The sequence below is a fragment of the Bos indicus x Bos taurus genome, chromosome 15 (genome assembly GCF_003369695.1).
Source record: "Bos indicus x Bos taurus breed Angus x Brahman F1 hybrid chromosome 15, Bos_hybrid_MaternalHap_v2.0, whole genome shotgun sequence".
In the NCBI taxonomy this organism is placed as follows: Eukaryota; Metazoa; Chordata; class Mammalia; order Artiodactyla; family Bovidae; genus Bos; species Bos indicus x Bos taurus.
The window spans coordinates 63805448-63820205 of record NC_040090.1 but is presented as its reverse complement, the minus strand read 5'-3'; the positions used below and the strand labels follow the sequence as shown (position 1 = coordinate 63820205).

At 37.6% G+C, this 14758-nt stretch overlaps 1 protein-coding gene across 1 annotated transcript in view; it reads left to right on the top strand.

Annotated features, from left to right (window-relative positions):
• The window catches only part of FDX1 (ferredoxin 1), a 35438-nt gene extending 22437 nt beyond the window's left edge, over window positions 1–13001 (top strand). Inside the window, exons 3-4 of the mRNA XM_027563804.1 lie at window positions 1977–2106; window positions 12048–13001. Of these exons, the coding sequence (XP_027419605.1) occupies window positions 1977–2106; window positions 12048–12174 (257 nt within the window). The 3' untranslated portion in view covers window positions 12175–13001. The remainder of the gene's footprint in view (window positions 1–1976; window positions 2107–12047) is intronic.
• The last annotated feature ends 1757 nt before the right edge of the window (window positions 13002–14758 follow it).

Here is a 14758-nt window from a genome sequence, read left to right as displayed (position 1 = left end):
CACAGAAAGTAGAAAAGTGGTTGCCAGGGGCTTGGCGGAGATCACGGAAATAGATGAATAGGTAAAAGGCTTTAAAATTTTACCTCTAATATTAAGAACTGAGGATCTAATGTAAATCATGGTGGCTATAACTCTGTTGCTGGGAGAGTAGACCTTACATATTCTCATGGAAAATAAGTAAATAGACATATATGGGGTTGCAGGTGTATTAACGAGTCCTGAGAGGAGTCCTTTCACAGTACATGCATATATCAAATCATTATGATGTGTGCTTTAAATATCTTACAATTTTGTTAATTTTACCTCAGTAGAACCAGAAGGAAAAAAAAGATTGGACTCCATGGGGTAGAGTTGGAGCAGTAGGTGGAAAGTTACAGAGTGACAGACTTCAGCACAGAAGCAGCCAAATGTGAGATCGACCAGCTTCAGCAGGAGGATTTCTTTGTCAGAAGTTTTTGAGCAGGAGCTGGGTAAACCCTGGGAAAAGGGTGTTGGAAAGCATATTCAGTCAGAGTTTGGTTGGACTAGATGACTTTTCGGTTCCCTTTTTATAGTGCTTGGCGTGTAATAGGCACTCAATAAACAACTGTAAAATTAATGACTTTTAAAAACATGGAGCAGGAGAAATATTCTCTTTATTTTAAACCAGTGTGACTCTTAAAGTGACTTCTTTGATTCTGTCCTGATTATCAGTTCAGTTCAGTTCAGTTGCTCAGTCATGTCCGACTCTGCGACCCCATGAATCTCAGCACGCCAGGCCTCCCTGTCCATCACCAGCTCTGGGAGTTCACCCAGACTCACATCCATCGAGTCAGTGATGCCATCCAGCCATTTCATACTCTGTCATCCCCTTCTCCTCCTGCTCCCAATCCCTCCCAGCATCAGAGTCTTTTCCAATGAGTCAGCTCTTCGCATGAGGTGGCCAAAGTACTGGGGTTTCAGCTTTAGCATCAGTCCTTCCAAAGAAATCCCAGGGCTGATCTCCTTCAGAATGGACTGGTTGGATCTCCTTGCAGTCCAAGGGACTCTCAAGAGTCTTCTCCAACACCACACTTAAAAAGCATCAGTTCTTCAGTGCTCAGCCTTCTTCACAGTCCAACTCTCACATCCATACATGACCACTGGAAAAACCATAGCCTTGACTAGACAGATGTTTGTTGGCAAAGTAATGTCTGCTTTTTAATATGCTGTCTAGGTTGGTCATAATTTTCCTTCCAAGGAGTAAGCGTCTTTTAATTTCATGGCTGCAGTCACCATCTGCAGTGATTTTGGAGCCCAAAAAGATAAAGTCTGACACTGTTTCCCCATCTATTTCCCATGAAGTGATGGGACCGGATGCCATGATCTTCATTTTCTGAATGTTGAGCTTTAAGCTAACTTTTTCACTGTCCACTTTCATCAAGAGGCTTTTTAGTTCCTTTTCACTTTCTGCCATAAGGGTGGTGTCATCTGCATATCTGAGGTTATTGATATTTCTCCTGGCAATCTTGATTATAAAGAAAGATTGAGAGGGAAGAATATTTAACTTTATTTAGATATCAGTTTGATTACTTTCTGATCCCTCTTACATACCACAAAAGCTCCTATAAATTGTGTTGAGTTCTCCAGAAAAAGGTAAGTAACTTCTACAGCTGTATGTAAATTATTAACTATATAAATTTAAAAGGCATAAATTTTTGTATCTATACATGTCTCATTAACTTGTAAACTCTTTGATATTAGGATTTGTATTTTTGAGTCTCCCTCACAGCATCTAACCCATAACCTCTTAAAAGTAATATTTGAAAGTGATTTCCAACTCTGTGTGTATTGGGTATGCGGAGTTGTCCCTAATTCTCATTATTATTCAGAAATAAAGTCCTACCATTGATGTGTGCTAATGCTGATTTTTAAATTTAGAAATTACTTAATTCCAGTCGATTTTGAATCTTGCTGAATGTAGAGAGGAGTGCTTTCAATGTTTGTTGCTTTTGTAGGTGCATGTGAGGGAACCTTGGCTTGTTCTACCTGTCACCTCATCTTTGAACAGCACATATTTGAGAAATTGGAAGCAATCACTGATGAGGAGAATGACATGCTTGATCTGGCATATGGACTAACAGATAGGTAAGATTTTCAGACCATTTCTGTTGTAAGAATCATCTGGGAGGGTGAAAGTTTTATTTGTTCATGTCTGTCTCTGACCAGAGACATGTAATCTGCGTGCATGTAATAGTGTTCTCCCTGTGTAGACAGATAAGTCGCAAACTTTGAATATCAAATATATGACATTTCTCCATGTATTCTACAGTTTAACCCTTATGAAGCTTTCCTTTTAACAAAAGTAAAAAAAAGTTAACTGGAAGTATTAGAAGATAAGTTCTGGATCCTAATAAATCTTCTTTCATCTGTTTTTATTCAAGGAATTAATATTTGTCACATTTAATGAGTTGGGATGAAATATAATGCTTTTTTATGGTATTCTTGAAGGACAGATTTGATAATTGAAAGAAATTATAATGAAAAGTTTTACCTACTTGTGAGAATACAGTTTTCAGAAACTTTATAATAGTTATGTTAAAATGAGTAGTTTTAATTGTACATTGAAGAAACTCAGATCTTACTCTTGTTATTAATAGAATTATTCTTTTTTTTCTTTTCTTTTATTTTAACTTTACAATATTGTATTGGTTTTGCCATATATCAAAATGAAGTGGTAAGATTTATAGTAGTAAGTGATATCAAGTGATACTTTTTTTCTTTTAATTATCTAGCCTTTTGGTTTGAGTTAGGGAAGATATGGAGTTAATTTAATGTTTCAAAGGGCAAGATAATCAGAGTTTACTTCAGGTTGGCTTTGACTTTTAACTCCAGTTTTGTGGCCCTAATGAAAAATAGTTGAAAACAATAAAAAAGTAATAATAAACTTTATTTCATGTGTATTATGTAACCACCATTTTCTTAGACCCTTGATGTAAACTCTGTAATCCTCAACAAAAGTTTTTAGTTCATTGGTATTTATTGTGGCTGCCACCTACCAGTCTCCCTCACATCTTCAGGTGCCACATTCTCTATCAACACCTCCTTTTCTGTTCTAAAGGGTAACACACACTACACACTCAGTGGTTGTGTCGATTTGGTTCTGAAAATTGTTTCTCTCAATGTGAGGGGTAAACCATAGCTAACTGCTTGCTCTTTTATTCAGATAAAATTTATAGGTGCACGTAACAGATAATACTCTGAACAAAAAGAAAAAATGAGAGGAAAGGGAGAGCTTCATTAAAGGAGAGATACAAGACTGTGAGAAGATATAAGACCTATTGCAAATGTAAGCTAGCCAAAAATTTTGATGGTAAAATTTAGACGTTTTAGAACAAAATAATGGAAAGCAAGAAATAGCTTTTATGACATTTTATAGCTGGTATTCTTATGTGCACAGAATTTTAGTAGAAATGCTCTATGGGGAAAGTTCAGTTCAGTTCAGTTGCTCAGTCGTGTCCAAATCTTTGTGACCCCATGAACCATAGCATGCCAGGCCTCCCTGTCCATCACTAACTCCTGGAGTTTACCCAAACCCATGTCCAGTGACTTGGTGATGCCATCCAACCATCTCATCCTCTGTCGTCCCCTTCTCCTCTTGCCTTCAATCTTTCCCAGCATCAGGGTCTTTTCCAATGAGTCAGCTCTTGGCATCAGGTGGCCAAAGTATTGGAGTTTCAGCTTCAACATCAGTCCTTCCAGTAAACACTCAGGACTGATCTCCTTTAGAATGGACTGGTTGTATCTCCTTGCAGTTCAGGGGACTCTCAAAGTCTTCTCCAACACCACACTTCAAAAGCATCAATTCTTCAGTGCTCAGCTTTCTTCACAGTCCAACTTTCACATCCATACATGACGACTGGAAAAACCATAGCCTTGACTAGACAGACCTTTGTTGGCAAAGTAATGTCTGCTTTTTAATATGCTGTCTAGGTTGGTCATAACTTTCCTTCCAAGAAGTAAGCGTCTTTTAATTTCATGGCTGCAGTCACCATCTGCAGTGATTTTGGAGCCCAGAAAAGTAAAGTCAGCCACTGTTTCCACTGTTTCCCCATCTATTTCCCATGAAGTGATGGGACCAGATGCCATGATCTTCGTTTTCTGAATGTTGAGCTTTAAGCCAACTTTTTCACTCTCCTCTTTCACTTTCATCAAGAGGCTCTTTAGTTCTTCACTTTCTGCCATAAGGGTGGTGTCATCTGCATATCTGAGGTTATTGATATTTCTCCCGGCAGTCTTGATTCCAGCTTGTGCTTCTTCCTGCCCAGCGTTTCTCATGGTGTACTCTGCATATAAGTTAAATAAGTAGGGTGTGGGTAAAGAGTATAATGCTTTTAACAGGTAGGATTTAGAAAGCATTCATAAAATGGAATGAAAATAATTTTGTTCAAAAATGGTAACTGCATGTAAACTTCTGTTTCTAGGGTACTATATATTTCCAAAGATTAAAGGAAACTCAGTCTTTAGATCTAGGTTTATTTTAAAATTAAGTTCGATGTAAATGTCCTTGATTTTTAGATTGAAGAGCATTTTAATGTTATTAGAGAGTGTACTTAGCCTTGATTAATAATGGACTGATGATCCTTTAATAACAAGAATAAGTTCTGATTAATTTTCTTTAATGTACAATTAAAACTATTCATTTTAACATTATTATTTAAGTTTTTCTAAAAACTGTATTCTCTCAAGTAGGTAAAACTTTTCATTATAATTTCTTTCAATTATCAAATCTGTCCTTCAAAAATACCATAAAAAGCATCAAATTTCATCTCAACTCATTAAATTGTGGCAAATATTAATTCCTTGAATAAAAATAGATGAAAGAAGATTTATTAGGATCTAGAACTTATCTTCTAATACTTCCAATTAATTTTTTTTTACTTTTGTTGAAAGGAAACTGATGATCCAATATTTCATCATTGTATCTCTAGTGCCTGACTCAGAAAGGGCATCATCACCAGCTGTTTTTGGAATTAATGGTTGATAGCTTCAGGAATGATTTGTGAATCTATTTTTGATAGTTGTCATTGCTCCCTGCAACCAGTTTTCATGGATAACCTACACAGAGGCCTCATTTTCATATTTGTAAAATGGGGATAATAAAATAGTACCTACCTCATAGGATTGTTGTGTCATGTCAGTAATGCATGCTCGTGCAGCTCCTTAAATAGTGTCTGATGGAAAAAGCATTCACTCAGTGGTTGTTGTTGGCATTTTAACTATAAAATATTAACTCATATGCCAGACATTTACTGTAATGCCTACAATCTTAACAAAGATTGTTTCTAACCTTCAGAGTTTGCAGTATTATCACCACCTTATGGGACAGGGCTTCGTTCTCAGAGATTTGCCAAGGCCACATAGCTGGAGAATGACAGAGCCCTGGTTTCAGTCAGTTACATTGGACCCCAAAGCCCTTGGTTTCTTACAGTTTGAAGCTCCTTCTTTGCTTTGAAAACCAAACTTTAGAAGTCAAATTAACACACCTAGTATATTTTGCTGTTAGGTGTATATGACAAAGTGGCTGTAGAAAATGTCTTCAGGGTTTGCACAAGTGGGAGATTTTGTGGGGTTAATAATGAAAATTAATTATGGGAATTATGGGAATGACTGGAGGAGAAGCTAAATGCTGGTTGATAGTAGGCAAGTGAATGTGTGAAGGGGGAGAGCCAGCAGGAGAACCAATATTCCTGCTGGTTAAGGAGTGGTGAGATGAGCTTGCAGATAGAAGAGAGATTAGTTGAAGATATGAAAGTAGCTGTGGTACCTGCCCCCCCCACCCCCACACAGAACAGCTCTGTGCTCCTGAACCTCCCAGGGATGTTTCCTTCCTGCAGCCCAGGGTCTGGTCCTAGGTTCCTTTAGGATGTCTAAGACCTTGTCTAGGCAGTGAGCTCAGGGGACCTGGGCTTTGTTTTCTGTCTCCTCCAACCTCTTTCCAACACCTCATCCCATTGAAGTCACCTCAATAAATAATACCTTATTGTTTAATTTGTGGCTTGACCTGTGAGTAGTTTTTTTTTTTTTTTTAATATGCATTTTATTTTATTTATTTATTTTTTTTCTTATTGTTTTTTTTTTTTTTTTTTTTAATTTTTTCCTGAACCCTCCTCCCTCCTCCCTCCCCATACCATCCCTCTGGGTCGTCCCAGTGCACCAGCCCCAAGCATCCAGCATCGTGCATTGAACCTGGACTGGCATCTCGTTTCATACATGACATTTCACATGTTTCAATGCCATTCTCCCAAATCTTCCCACCCTCTCCCTCTCCCACAGAGTCCATAAGCCTGTTCTATACATCAGTGTCTCTTTTGCTGTCTCGTATACAGGGTTATCGTTACCATCTTTCTAAATTCCATATATATGCGTTAGTATACTGTATTGATGTTTTTCCTTCTGGCTTACTTCACTCTGTATAATGGGCTCCAGTTTCATCCACCTCATTAGAACTGAGTCAAATGTATTCTTTTTAATGGCTGAGTAATACTCCATTGTGTATATGTACCACAGCTTTCTTATCCATTCATCTGCTGATGGACATCTAGGTTGCTTCCATGTCCTGGCTATTATAAACAGTGCTGCGATGAACATTGGGGTACACGTGTCTCTTTCCCTTCTGGTTTCCTCAGTGTGTATGCCCAGCAGTGGGATTGCTGGATCATAAGGCAGTTCTATTTCCAGTTTTTTAAGGCATCTCCACACTGTTCTCCATAGTGGCTGTACTAGTTTGCATTCCCACCAACAGTGTAAGAGGGTTCCCTTTTCTCCACACCCTCTCCAGCATTTATTATTTGTAGACTTTTGGATTTCAGCCATTCTGACTGGTGTGAAATGGTACCTCATAGTGGTTTTGATTTGCATTTCTCTGATAATGAGTGATGTTGAGCATCTTTTCATGTGTTTGTTAGCCATCTGTATGTCTTCTTTGGAGAAATGTCTATTTAGTTCTTTGGCCCATTTTTTGATTGGGTCATTTATTTTTCTGGAGTTGAGCTGTAGGAGTTGCTTGTATATTTTTGAGATTAGTTGTTTGTCAGTTGCTTCATTTGCTATTATTTTCTCCCATTCTGAAGGCTGTCTTTTCACCTTGCTAATAGTTTCCTTTGATGTGCAGAAGCTTTTAAGTTTAATTAGGTCCCATTTGTTTATTTTTGCTTTTATTTCCAATATTCTGGGAGGTGGGTCATAGAGGATCCTGCTGTGATGTATGTCAGAGAGTGTTTTGCCTATGTTCTCCTCTAGGAGTTTTATAGTTTCTGGTCTTACGTTGAGATCTTTAATCCATTTTGAGTTTATTTTTGTATATAGTGTTAGAAAGTGTTCTAGTTTCATTCTTTTACATGTGGTTGACCAGATTTCCCAGCACCACTTGTTAAAGAGATTGTCTTTAATCCATTGTATATTCTTGCCTCCTTTGTCAAAGATAAGGTGTCCATATGTGCGTGGATTTATCTCTGGGCTTTCTATTTTGTTCCATTGATCTATATTTCTGTCTTTGTGCCAGTACCATACTGTCTTGATAACTGTGGCTTTGTAGTAGAGCCTGAAGTCAGGTAGGTTGATTCCTCCAGTTCCATTTTTCTTTCTCAAGATCGCTTTGGCTATTCGAGGTTTTTTGTATTTCCATACAAATTGTGAAATTATTTGTTCTAGCTCTGTGAAGAATACGGTTGGTAGCTTGATAGGGAGTGCATTGAATCTATAAATTGCTTTGGGTAGTATACTCATTTTCACTATATTGATTCTTCCAATCCATGAACATGGTATATTTCTCCATCTATTAGTGTCCTCTTTGATTTCTTTCACCAGTGTTTTATAGTTTTCTATATATAGGTCTTTAGTTTCTTTAGGTAGATATATTCCTAAGTATTTTATTCTTTTCGTTGCAATGGTGAATGGAATTGTTTCCTTAATTTCTCTTTCTGTTTTCTCATTATTAGTGTATAGGAATGCAAGGGATTTCTGTGTGTTGATTTTATATCCTGCAACTTTACTATAATCATTGATTAGTTCTAGTAATTTTCTGGTGGAGTCTTTAGGGTTTTCTATGTAGAGGATTATGTCATCTGCAAATAGTGAGAGTTTTACTTCTTCTTTTCCAATTTGCATTCCTTTTATTTCTTTTTCTGCTCTGATTGCTGTGGCCAAAACTTAGTTTTGGAAGCATCCTTCTGGGAGCTGAGCTTCAGAGCTCAACAAGGGAGCAGTTTCTGGGCCTACCCCAACAACCTGTTACTTTGGACAAACAAACAGATGGACAAATGGAGCACTCTGAAAGTTTCTGTAAGCTTGAAATAAACTGTATTTTTCTTTAAAAAAAAATTATGGGAATTCCCAAAATTAATTAATAATGAAATCAAGGAAGACTTGCAGTCCGGCTCCTTCTCTAGAGGTTCTGCACTGATCCACCTTAGAGCCGGAGACCTTCCAGGAGAAAGTAGGGGAGTGAGAGCGGTCCCAGCACCACTGCCTTACCTCTCAGGTTATAGAACCAGGAGGGTTTCCCCATGTTCTCCTATGTACTTCTGGTTCTTCTGTTACTGTGCTTACTTGATTCTGCCCTATATCATTGATAGCTTTTTCCATCCTCTTCCCCAAGTTCCTTGAAGACTAGCATTACTTAATTTTATATGAACACCAAGAGTATAACCAATAGTCTGTCTCAGGCTCACCACAATCTTTGTCTTGTCTCATTTTTGCTTGACTTGCTTTGGCTTGAAATTGGCTTGCCTCATTTTCTCTCTTGTTGAAAGAGCTTAATGCATAATTGAAGATTTTCAGTTCAGTTCAGTTCAGTCACTCAGTCCGTCCGACTCTGCAACCCCTTGAACTGCAGCACACCAGGCCTCCCTGTCCATCACCAACTCCCGGAGTTCACTCAAACTCATGTCCATTGAGTTGGTGATGCCATCCAACCATCTCATCCTCTGTCATCCCCATCTCCTCCTGCCTTCAATCTTTCCCAGCATCAGGGTCTTTTCCAATGAGTCAGTTCTTCGCGTCAGGTGACCAAAGTATTGGAGTTTCAGCTTCAGCATCAGTCCTTCCAATGAACATCCAGGACTGATTTCCTTTAGGATTGACTGGTTGGATCTCCTTGCAGTCCAAGGGACTCTCAAGAGTCTTCTCCAACACCAAAGTTCAAAAGTATCAATTCTTCAGTGCTCAGCTTTCTTTATAGTCCAGCTCTCACATCCATACATGATCACTGGAAAAACCATAGCTTTGACTAGACGGACATTTGTTGGCAAAAGTAATGCCTCTGCTTTTTAATATGCTGTCTAGGTTGTTCATAACTTTTTTCCAAAGTGCAAGTGTCTTTTAATTTTGTGGCTACAGTCACCATCTGCAGTGATTTTGGAGCCCAAGAAGATAAAGTCTGTCATTGTTTCCACCGTTTCCCCATCTATTTGCCATGAAGTGATGGGACCAGATGCTATTATCGTAGTTTTCTGAATGTTGAGTTTTACACCAATTTTTTCACTTTCCTCTTATTTTCATCAAGAGGCTCTTTAGTTCCTCTTCACTTTCTGCCATAAGGGTGGTGTCATCTGCATATCTGAGGTTATTGATATTTCTCCTGGCAGTCTTGATTCCAGCTTGTGCTTCCTCCAGTCCAGCATTTCTCATGATGTTCTCTGCCTGTAAGTTAAATAAGCATGGTGACAGTTAAATAAGCATGGTGACAATATACAGCTTTGACTGACTCCTTTCTGTATTTGGAACCAGTCTTTTGTTCCATGTCCAGTTCTAACTGTAGCTTCTTGACCTGCATACAGGTTTCTCAAGAGGCAGGTAAGGTGGTCTGGTATTCCCATCTCTTTAAGAATTTTCCAGAGTTTGTTGTGGTCCACACAATTAAAGACTTCGGCACAGTCAATAAAGGAGAAGTAGATATTTTTCTGGAACTCTCTTGCTTTTTGGATGATCCAGCAGATGTTGGCAATTTGATCTCTGATTCCTCTGCCTTTTCTAAATCCAGCTTATACATCTGGAAGTTAATGGTTCATGTACTGCTGAAGCCTGGCTTGGAGAATTTTGAGCATTATTTTACTAGCATGTGAGATGATTGCAATTGTGCGGTAGTTTGAGCATTCTTTGCTCAAGATTTTCTAATTTAACAAATAGGAACTACTGGCAGAAAGGGATTTTTTTCTATCAGCAGTCAATGTTTTCCATGACTGTAGTTGTTCATTGTTGTTGAGTCACTGTGTTGTGTCTGACTCTTTTTTGACCCCATAAACTGGAGCTGATTTCCTTCTCTTGGGGATCTTCCCAACCCAGGGATCAAACCTGTGTCTCCTACATTGGCAGGTGTGTTCTTTACTACTGAGCCAGCAGGGAAGCCAATGACTGTAGTACTTACTCCCTTTCAGGGCCCCTCCCAGAGTCCCTCATTGCTCACTAGTGAAAACATGAACCACCCCTTCATTGATGTTCAGAGCTGTCCGTGGCCTGACTATCTTTCTAGCCCATCACTCTTCCTGTCCTTGTCTGGCCTGCACAGCAGCCAAGTCAGAAATCCATATTAACTCAAACATGCCTTGAACCCCTATTACCTTTGCCTCAAATGCCTTTCTTCTTTATCTTTTATTAAGTATTAAATCCTATCCAATCTTCAGAACCCATTAGAAACACCATCTCCCCAGCTAGAAGTCAGTGCTTTCTCCTCAGACCTTACAGCTTTCTCTCTCATGACATTTGTCACAATCTCACATGTTAATTACCTGTGAATGTGTCTCAGCTCTTCTATTTGATTTAAAGTTCACGCCTTAATACTGATATTAGCAAATTAGTCCTGTGAGGAACTCACTTATTATCCATCTTTAGGATGACATTCGGAAACTAATATTTGTCAGGATTAAGAAAGTTGCCTGTGAACACGTCACATTCAGTGCTGGATCTGAACCACATTCAGTCTGTGTGGTTCTAGCCCCCGTGCTGCCTCCTCCTGCCGTCCGTGGTGCCCGACTTGTAAGAGGTGTTTAGTAAGGATCGAAGTGAACTGCTCTTTGCAAACCCACTGACATTTAGTTCTGTCCCTTTAGATGATCAGCAGGTGCTTGATGAGTATGTTGATGAAATCAAGACCTGCATATCACATTCCATCAAATTTTTTGAAGGCAGTTGGAGTATGAGACAAATATAGTATTTATTTTTATGTGCCATTAAGAAATAAAAAGCTCTGCTAATTAAAATATGGTGTAAAATGATCTTATAACTTAACATTTTATGCTTGTTGAAAGATTTGTTTATACTTAGATTTAGAGCTACGAAGACATAAATTTGTACATCACTGTTTAAGATTCCTTTTTAAACATAAAATTGGTCATAATTCTGTGAAAAAAATGGAATTACAGTTATTCTTCCAGTGATAAATATTTACTTTCCTTTTATCAATTTATGCTGTTTCTGTATTTTTAATTTTTGTTTTGTAGTCTTTTTTTTTCTCTAGAAATTATTTTTATTTAAAGCATAATTGCTTTATAGTATTGTATTGGTTTCTGGCAAACAACAACATGAATCAGCCATAGTGTAATCTTTTTGGGCTGGAATTATTTTGAATGGTAATGAAATTCAGTACATAGTATTAACATATTTCCCATAACTCAGTTGAAGGGATGGATACCTCTGATGTGCCTGTCACCTCCCAGTGTAGTTGTGACTGTAAGGTAATTATTTTCTTGGCATTGCTAAAACCCCAGTTCTCTTCTCCAACGTTGTGTCTTCTCATTGTTTCATTGCCTGTCGTTCCTGTCACCAAAAATCAGTAGTTCTGATGAAACAATTAGTAGAAGATAGAAGCTAGAGGTTAAAATAAAACTTTGACATATCAACCTTTTTGTTTTCATGTTTACATTCTGTTATTCTCTAGTTGAAAGGGTTGGATGTATCTTTTTTGACTTAATGAAAACTTAAAAGGTAAATAAATCCCAGTGTTCTGGGTAAGAAAAGGTCGTATTAACTACGTTGCCTTGTGAATAAGATATACTTAATACTAAACCGTACCTTCCCCCTTTTTTATACAGATCGCGGTTGGGCTGCCAGATCTGTTTGACAAAGGCTATGGACAATATGACTGTTCGAGTACCTGATGCCGTGTCTGATGCCAGAGAGTCCATTGATATGGGCATGAACTCCTCAAAGATAGAATAAATAGGAATATTTTCACAACATTTTACCCTATTTTTATAATTATTATTTCTTAATGTAATTAAATGAGAACATGGATGAATGGATTTATCATTATGACTAGATTTACTAAATTCATCTGATACAACTGCTGAATTTTGTAGTTCTGAAAGTATGCCATTTTTATTTTGATTAAATTATAAAAACAAATATTAGAAAGTAGTTAGTATGAAAAACCTTATATATTTTACCTGTGATTGATCAGCAACATAAATCTTACGCCTACCTACCTATAAGTAAGTAGGTTAAAAAAGGGTGTCATTATCTCTCTTGGATGTGGGTGGAGGCAGAGATGTAAGGTGGCTTGTCTAGGGTCATACTGCTAATTAGAAGGTCAGTACTAGAACTGTACATGTTTAGGTCGAAACTGGGGAAATTAGGGATCTCATTTAAAATCTGAGCACAGATAATAAAGCACTGTCAAAGATGTTTGGTCTCAATTCTGACTGAGGTGGAGGAGTAAACTAAAAATTAAATGTGTTTTTTTTTTTTTTAATCTTGATCAGAATGGTCTGTCTTTGTAATCTTTAAAAAGTAATGCTTATTTATAAATTTCTCCCTGTGACAGAATGGATATCTTACGGATTAGGTTTTCTCTGTCCTAAGAAGGGAACGAGGGGGCTACCATCCCCTCGGCCAGGACAGCCACGTGGTGTGCAGTGAGCATGCAGGCAGGGTCCTGGAGGACGGGGGGCTTGAGCCCTTCAGATCACCATCCATGCATGGCAGACATTTGTATTTTATCTTTATTGTGAATAAACTGATAAATGACAATAAAAGGGTATGAAGTATGCTCTTGAAAGTGTAATGAAACAGTAACTATTTTGGACTAATGGGGAAGGGCAGAAAAAAATTAGTGCAAAGTGAATTGTAAAGTTGAGTTAGCTTCAAGTATATCTGTGCCCTTTGAGCATTAGAAGCCAGGTGCTAGAATCATCTGAAGGCTTATGATTCCCTCATGTGACTGGCACGTTGATGCTGGTGTCCGCTGGGGATCTAGCAGGACCCTCATGTACGTACGGTCCCTTCGTGTAAGCCGGGTGTCCTTACAATGGGGTAGGTGGTTTCTGAGAGCCAGTGCCCTAAGGGGCGTATAAGCATTGCTAGGCAGAAGCTGAAAGTCATGGAGTATTGCTTTTGCTTGTTTGTTTCATTAGAAGTGAGACATCAAGTCTGACCCATCATTTGCATTGTGGGATTTCAGAGAATTTGCAGACAACATTTTTAAGCCATCACAGTAACCATTACTTTCAGATTAATTTACTAGCACTTCATTGCCTGTGAAGATTAGCCTTTTAATTAACAGTATTCTAAACTTTTTAAGAGGGCTAGGTTTTACTCTTGAATTGTGTTTCAAAAGATTCTTATGTCTCCTTTATTATGATGGTTCGTTTGTTTTATTCTGACTCCTCATAGTTTTCTTCTTGATGGTTTAAAGCCAGGAGAAGAAAGATAGGCTTCCTTGCAAAGCTGGGTAATTTTCAGTTTACATTTCTCTGTCACTTTGCCATCAAGAAATGCACCTTCCTTTGGCACAGTACTCTATAGAATTGTTGGTTACGTGCTAATACTAAATGTTGAATTTGGTTTTCACAGATAAAACCATCCTGTAATATGGAAATAATTCAGAACTGCTGAATTTAAGTGAACACTTCTAAGAATTTCCAAAACCTTTTGCTTAAGTTTCACTGTGAAAAATACTGTCAAACTTTTGTCTTAAAGGACAACTCTCCTCCTTTTTAAATAACTACTTCAGTATCACATGGTGGTCCATGTGGTTTTTGTGGTCATTAAGCAATAGAACAATTACATTTCACTTGGAAAAATGTTTTCTGAGGTAAATTTAGATTCAGTATATGTTTTCCTATTTCTTTTCTTCCTTTTTACAGCTCTTATAATTGCTTTTCCTTTATTTAAGCTACTTGAAATTTTGTGGTAAACCACATTTTGGGATCAGAATTTCTTTGATGACTTTCTTATTTGTAGGATAACATCACTATAAATAAAAAAAAAAACCCAAAATAATTGTATGCATATTCCTAAAACCAGCCTGTGAAAATTTATTCTAAGTGTAAACCATTCATAGATACTCAGAAATTACATATAAACTTTGTTTCTTGTTGGAAAAGTTTTGAAGAATAGAAGCATGATCTTTGTGAAGCAGCAACAGGATTCCTTTAATATATCAACACATCACATGATATCAAGTTACTTTTATCAGATTTTCTTCTGTTTCAAAGTTGCTAGAAACTGAAAAACTAGACAGCCAGCTGGCAGGAGGAAGACATGATCACCAGCAGACAGAAATAAATGTGGCTATGACAACAGAAACAGGAAGTTAAAAGATAATTTAAATCTACTCAAAGCAACTTGAGAAGTTGATGGGAAAGATCTTTACAGTGAGAGGTGTTACTTCTGCAAAAACTGTTAGTAATAAATCACCTGATCAATGTCTTATTCTTCTCTCCTTTTGAATCCCATTTGCTTATCTTATTATCTGGATGTATTATTGGTCATTTAATTTTTAGACTTGATTTGATAATAATAT